Source organism: Penaeus chinensis, chromosome 36 (assembly GCF_019202785.1).
Source record: "Penaeus chinensis breed Huanghai No. 1 chromosome 36, ASM1920278v2, whole genome shotgun sequence".
In the NCBI taxonomy this organism is placed as follows: Eukaryota; Metazoa; Arthropoda; class Malacostraca; order Decapoda; family Penaeidae; genus Penaeus; species Penaeus chinensis.
The window spans coordinates 3,344,527-3,352,026 of NC_061854.1; the positions used below are offsets into that span (position 1 = coordinate 3,344,527).

Sequence of the window (7,500 nt, forward strand, 5' to 3'; positions counted from 1 at the left end):
CTCTCTCTCTCTCTCTCTCTCTCTCTCTCTCTCTCTCTCTCTCTCTCTCTCTCTCTCCCTCTCTCTCTCTCTCTCTCTCCCTCTCCCTCTCTCTCTCTCTCTCCCCCTCTCCCTCTCTTTCTTCCGTACTAAAGTTAAACACATACACGTTCACTGTTTATCTTATGCATAGACTTCCTGTATATAATCTTCCCTTTTTTATATATTTCCCACTTCTTAAGAGTTCTCAAGAGTTCTCACTAACGCCTTGCATCATCTAAACAAGACGCGCGGTACTCTTGTTAAGGAAGCGGTGTCTTCAATTCATGATTATATATATCTGTATACATACACACACACACACACACACACATACATATATGTATATGTATATATATATATATATATCAGTGTGAGTTTTAGTTAATTAATCAATTGATTTCTTTATGTTTATCTTATTACATTTCCTTTATTCATATCTTTCCCTCTTTCTCTCCCTATCGCTCACCTTCCTTGATGAGGACGCTATCCGGACAGTAGTTTTGGGGTCTCCGTCCCCCCTTCTTCCCTCCTCCCCTCCCTCCCTCCTCCTCCCCTCCCTTGCTTCCCTCTCTTTCTATCCCTATCTCCATATCTCTCCCTTTCACAAAACAACCCACCTTGATGAGGACGCTATCTGGACTGTAGTTCTGGAGTCTATCTCATTCTTTCCTACCTCCCTCCCTCCCTTTCTCCCTCTCTCCTTCCTCCCCTCCCTCCCTCTCTTTCCTTCTTTCTCTCCCTATCTCTCCCTTTCACAAAAAAACCGACCTTGATGAGGACGCTATCCGGACAGTAGTTCTGAAGTCGCCACGAGTCTCCGAATATCCGAACCGAGACCTCGCTGGAACCTCCCGAAGGTGTTTTGAAATCGTCCTGTTCGTCGTCATTGTAGTTTCCGCAGAGACCACGAACCTAAAGAAAAAAGAAAAAACATGAAAAAAGGGAATAATCCGCAGAGACCACGAACCTAAAAAAAAAGAAGAAGAAAAAGAACATGAAAAAAGGGAATACAAAGTTGAGTCTTAGAGAGAACGAGAGCATGTGAAATGATACGTAGATGATACATACGTGCGCTGGATTGTTTATTTTATTTTGATTAGTATTATCATTATTTTTTTATTGAAAGTATCATATTTAAAAAATACACACATCACTTACAGAATTTACTCGAAAACAAAACACGAAGGAAGAACACACACACACACACACACACACACACACACACACACACACACACATACACACACACACACACACACAGGTCATCCGCAAACAACCGACCTTGCCCTTCCACGACGGGTCGAGGCGCAGGTAGGCTCGGGTGCCACGATCCCACTGCAAAACTAGGCCTATATCAGCTACCTCAGCGAAGACGAACACGCCAGCTTCCCGGATGATGGTGCGGGTCAAGTTCCTGGAATGGGGTCGAAATTGGGCCGTTGAAGGTTGTGGTAAATATCGAATTGGTGTATAGGGGTAGTAGAGCAATTGAGGTATCGAATTGTGGATTCTCGGATGGCGGTGAGGGTCAAAATTGGGATCGAAATTGGGTTGTGGAGCAATTGAGCTAATGAGGGTGTGGATTCCCGGATGGCAGTGAGGGTCAAAATTGGGCTGCGGAGTAATAAGGTAAAAGGGTTGTGGATTCCAAGATGATGGCGAGGGTTAAATTCCTGAAATGGCGATCAGAATCGGATTGCGAAGTTGGAAGTTAAATGAGCAGAGTGAGGTAAAGATATCGTGGGTAGTGAGGGTCAAACTAAGATCAAAATTGGGCTGTGGAGTAATAAGGTAAGAGGATTGTGAAACGGTGATCGAAATTGGATCATGGAGTTCCTAAAATGTGACCAAAATTGGGTAATGCAGCAATAAGGTAATAGGTCAGTGGATTCTCAGATGATAGCGAGGGTTTCATGGGTTAATTGGCCAAAATGTGGTGTATAGTTAAACTGTATGATTCAAAATAGGTTTTTCTATGTATTAAACAATCATTCGATATTGGTTCTTTATAACGCATAGAGCAATATGAAAATTATTGTTAAAGTTGAATTTTATCTCACCCATAGTACCTGCATATAACTATCACTCACATATCAATAAATTGGAATCTTTTCATAAAGTGTTCTTGTCCTATTGCTTTTGACTGAATCTGAATATGAAAAGATGACAGGCACTGGAATAGGGTCATGGGAATTAGTACATATTGGTCCGGGCCACATACCTAGATATATAAATACCGTTCCTCAAGCTGGTTTCCAATGAAAATAATCTCAGCATCAATATTTACATTACCTACCTACCTACATACATACATACATATTTATCATCAGTATTATTGCTATTCCTTATTTTTTGAAAATGTTTATTGTATCATTATCTTTATTATTTTTTTCCCGAGAAACTCACTTGGTCGGCGTAGGTTTATTGCGAGAGAATTCCACAGTCTCTTGCGCGTTGCCAGAGCCCACTCTCAGGGTGACGGACTTGGCGCACGTCACGCCATTTGTACCGCAGGGAACATTCTGGAAGCAGGAGGAGGCGATGAGGGAGAGGGAATGGGGAGAAGGATGAAGGGGAGGAAGAAGGAAAAATAGAGATAAATAGGAAATGAGGTGAGGATGAGGGATAGGGAGATGATGAGAAGGAGGGAGAGAAAGAGAGAGAGAGAGAGAGAGAGAGAGAGGGAGAGAGAGAGAGAGAGAGAGAGAGAGAAGGAGAGTGGGGAAAGAGAGAGAGAGAGAGACAGAGGAGACAGAGACAGAGACAATTAAAGAGTGAAAAACACATCGCACAGAAAGAGAGAGAGAGAGAGAGAGAGAGAGAGAGAGAGAGAGAGAGAGAGAGAGAGAGAGAGAGAGAGAGAGAGAGAGAGAGAGAGAGAGAGAGAGAGAGAAGGAGAGTGGGGAAAGAGAGAGAGAGAGAGACAGAGGAGACAGAGACAGAGACAATTAAAGAGTGAAAAACACATCGCACAGCACGACTAACCACTCAGTCGAAAACAACATAGCAAACAAATTATAATTAAATATTTAAACAAACATACAAACAACTAATACTCCAACCTCGACTCCACCCCCCACCACCCCCTCACTTACTCCCTCTCCCCGCCCACTCCCCCACTCCCCCTCCCCCACTCCCTCTTCCCTCCCCCTTCCCACTCTCCTCTCCCGCCCCCTCACCCATGAAACCACCCATACAAACCGCCCACCGCCCTCCACCCACCTCCCCCCCCCCCACGCCCAACTCACCTGAACCGTGACTTCGAAGCTGTCACTCCTCTGAGACTTCCCCTTGGCAAGCAGGTAATCGCAGGTGCCGTGGAACTCATACATTCGGCCGTCGAAGGTTTTGTAGTGTGACTCTCCCCATGCGGAACAGATGCCCGGGCACTGTTGGTCTGTACATACCCACTGGCCGCCTTCGCATTCGCTGGGGATGGAAGAAGAGGGGGGGGGGGGTGAGTGTGAGGGGAGAGTGGTATGATACATGTATATACAGAGACACAAATACAGGCACACATGCACACATAAAGATGCGCATAGAAGCACAAAGATGCAAACACACACACGCACACTCTCGCACTCTCTCTCTCTCACACACACACACACACACACACACACACACACACACACACACACACACACACACACACAGACACACGCACACAAACACACATCAACAATACCAACACCAAACAAAAACACCTTCAAACAACACCAAAAACAAACAAACGAACAGCAACCAAGCAACAGCCCGCTCACCAGGTATTGCAATCCTCGACAATGATCTCCCCCTCCGAGTAAGACCTTCCTCCGTGGTGACAAGGACAGTTGCTATGCTTAATGCAGGTGCCCGTGTCTGAGTCCCTGACGAAGCCCGCCCCACACACACACCCGGCGCGACAGAGGTCCCCGGGAATCGAGCGCAGGTGCATCGTCTGTTGGGAGAGGTTGGGGGGGCGTGACGGAAAACAGATAAGAGGGGGGAATATATATGGGGAATTGTTGGAAAGAATCAGTAGTTAAATGTTGAGGATATAACAACATACGTTTGGCGATTAAAGGTAAAAACAAAGCATATTCAAATGGTATATATGCTCGTAATTCAAAGTGGGAACAACAGTGCAAGAAAATACATTTTTGATAAAGCATACACTCAAAATGTCTTTATAATACGACAAAGAAACAAAAGTACAAGAAAATACTTTTTTACTGAAGCACGTACTCAAATGGCCTTTATAATACAAAAAATAACAGTTCGTTCGGAAAAGAGTTCGTTCGACTGAAATCAGGGGAGACTATGCTATTGGTTCCAGCTTCGACGAGTACCGTACCTGACACGTGTTCTCCTCCTCGGGCATGCAGTCAGTGTAAACCTCGTGTAAGTGTTCGGCGCACTGCACTTGAGGAGGCGTGGTGGCTGTGTCGTTATCTCGAGGCTCCCAGCAGTTCCATCCCGCGTTGAAACATTCGCTGAAGATAGAGAAGTTATTTATTTGAATTCACTAAAGTTTATTATTGGAGAATGTGGGGTGTTTAGGATATACGGAGAGGATATAAAGTAGAAGAATAATAGTTAATTATACGAGTGAAAGCATGTACGTTTGATACATAAACGAGAGCATCTAAAACAGCCGAGCATCGCTGAATCCCCGAACTCACCAGACCATGTCGCTTCCGTCGGGCTGTCGCTGAAGCATTTCGTAGCCCGGCTTGTACTCTTTGGACTCGAACACGCAGGGGCATTCCGTGATGGGCACACATATGCCATCTTGGTCGAGGGAGAAGCCGTCGAGGCAATTGCAGCCCTCGACGCACTTCCTCTTGCAATCCGGGTTCGTTGCCAGGTCCAGGCAAGTGTGCGAACAGCTGTTGCCGCACACTTGGTACTTCTGGCCGCCGGTGCAGTGCACGCCTGCGAACGCCGACAGATACGTATGACAAGACAGAATACAAAATAATAAACAAACAAATAATCAAATAAAATTCGATAAGAATAAAGCTTGAAAAAAAAAAAAAAACACACAAAGCAAATTAATTCATAAACACAAAACGATAGCAACAAAATCCAAAGAGACAAACCCACACAAAAACAAAATCGAATCGCCCTTTCCCTCCCCCTTCGACACTCACCGCACTCGCGAATCTCAGCACGCCAGTCGATCAGGATGCCTTTACGAGCGCACTCCTTGGCGTAGGAGGCGAGCGTCGAGCACAGGCAGCCGTCCAGCTTGGTCTCACACGAACACATGTCGTACAGGCAGTCGCGGTGGTAAGGCTCGGGGTCGACCTCCAAGTGGCACTCTGGTCAAGGAGGAGGTGGGGGGTTAGAGTCATATATCCATGTATATATATATATATATATATATATATATATATATAAATACTCATATATATAAACACTCATATACATGCATACATACATGTATATACATATTTTTTTCTGTCACTCTGTAACAGGATATTAACCAATACATATCAGATATCAAAAGGACAAGTTAGAATCGCATTCACTACTACTACTGATAATATCAAAACTGGCGGGATTATCAAAACAATACAAATTATATGATATTAATAGTATTCCTGATGATGATAATAATAATAAATAAACATATCCCCACGATGCTAACAACAACAACCAATATATATATATGTATGTATATATATATATATATATATATATATATATATATATATCCCCACGATGCTAACAACAATAATCCCCAAAAAATACATATGCCCGCGAGATGCTAACAACAATAAACAAAAAACAACAAAACCTATCTATCTATATACGCACTTGCAAAAAGTCCAGACTTAATCTTCGCACAGTACTTCTCCGCCACGGCCTTGTTCTGCACATGGCGATCACAGGGGCGACTTTCTTCCGCCAAGGGCTGGTCTGGACACTTCTGCAAAAGGGACGAGGGAAATGAACACAAGCCAAGGACAGGAAATGCGGCGAGGGAAATGAACAGAAACCAGGGACAGGAAATGGGGCGAGGGAAATGAACAGAAACCGGGGACGTGAGAAGGGACGAAGGAAATGAACACGAATCAAGGACAGGAAAAGGAACAAGCAAAATGAACACGAACCAGGGACAGGAGAAAGAATGAGGGAAATGAATAGAAACCAGGGACAAAAGAAGGAACGAGGGAATGAACACGATCAAGGGACAGGAGACGGGGCGAGGGAAATGAACATAAACCAGGGACATGAGAAGGAACGAGGGAATGGACACAAACCAGGGACATGAGAAAGAGAGGGAAATGAACAAAACCAGGGACATGAGAAGGAACGAGGGAATGAACACGATCTAGGGACAGGAGAAGGGACAGGGAAATGAACACGAACCAGGGACAGGAGAAAGAATGAGGGAAATGAATAGAAACCAGGGACAAAAGAAGGAACGAGGGAATGAACATGATCAAGGGACAGGAGACGGGGCGAGGGAAATGAACATAAACCAGGGACATGAGAAGGAACGAGGGAATGGACACAAACCAGGGACATGAGAAAGAGAGGGAAATGAACAAAACCAGGGACATGAGAAGGAACGAGGGAATGAATACGAACCAGGGACAGGAGAAGGGACAGGGAAATGAACACGAACCAGGGACAGGAGACGGAACGAGTTAAATGAACGGACACCAAAACAAACGAGTTTACGATATGATGTGACTGGCGGCGGCGGTTAAGTCTGGTTCTGGGAAGGATTATATAATTGAGGGAAGGGAGGTGGGGGGAGGAGGTTGTTTGTGGGGGGGAGGGATAGAGGGGGAGAGGGTTGTACGTGGGGGGAAGGGAGGGGGGGGGAGGTGGTTGTACATGGGGGAGAAGGGAGGTGGGGGGAAGGGATAGAGGGGGGAGGGCGTTGTACGTGGGGGGAAGAGAGGTGGGGGAGGGAACTATTTGTGGGGGGAAGAGATAGAGGGGGAGGGGGTTGTACGTGGGGGGAAGGGAGGTGGGGGGAGGGGGTTGTACATGGGGGAGAAGGGAGGTGGGGGGAAGGGATAGAGGGGGGAGGGCGTTGTACGTGGGGGGAAGAGAGGTGGGGGAGGGAACTATTTGTGGGGGGAAGAGATAGAGGGGGAGGGGGTTGTACGTGGGGGGAAGCGATAGAGGGGGGAGGGGGTTGTATGTGGGGGGAAGGGATAGAGGGGGAGGGGGTTGTACGTGGGGGGAAGGGATAGAGGGGGGAGGGAGCTGTGTGTGGGGGGAAGGGATAGAGGTGGTGGGGGTGGGGCTCTGTCTGTGTTTTTTTTTGTTTAAGTGCGTATGTGTGTGTTCGTGTGTGTGTGTGTGTGTGTGTTCGTGTTGTGTGTGTGTGTGTGTGTGTGTGTGTGTGTGTGTGTGTGTGTGTGTGTGTGTGTGCGTGTGTGTGTGTGTGTCTACAAGGGCGGTTTTGTTTACAGATTACGAAAATGAAAGTTGAATATTTAATGTCTGATTCTTGTAGATGGGAAACACTATCCT

General features: G+C 46.0%; 1 protein-coding gene across 1 annotated transcript in view; it reads right to left on the reverse strand.

Moving 5' to 3' along the window:
* Positions 1–7,500, reverse strand: part of LOC125044636 — a 119,856-nt gene that overhangs the window by 48,831 nt on the left and 63,525 nt on the right. Inside the window, exons 19-27 of the mRNA XM_047641403.1 lie at positions 5,824–5,935; positions 5,154–5,324; positions 4,683–4,935; positions 4,355–4,493; positions 3,783–3,958; positions 3,270–3,450; positions 2,428–2,543; positions 1,303–1,435; positions 790–933 (exon numbers count right to left, since the gene is read on the reverse strand). Coding sequence (XP_047497359.1) covers positions 790–933; positions 1,303–1,435; positions 2,428–2,543; positions 3,270–3,450; positions 3,783–3,958; positions 4,355–4,493; positions 4,683–4,935; positions 5,154–5,324; positions 5,824–5,935 — 1,425 coding nt within the window. The remainder of the gene's footprint in view (positions 1–789; positions 934–1,302; positions 1,436–2,427; positions 2,544–3,269; positions 3,451–3,782; positions 3,959–4,354; positions 4,494–4,682; positions 4,936–5,153; positions 5,325–5,823; positions 5,936–7,500) is intronic.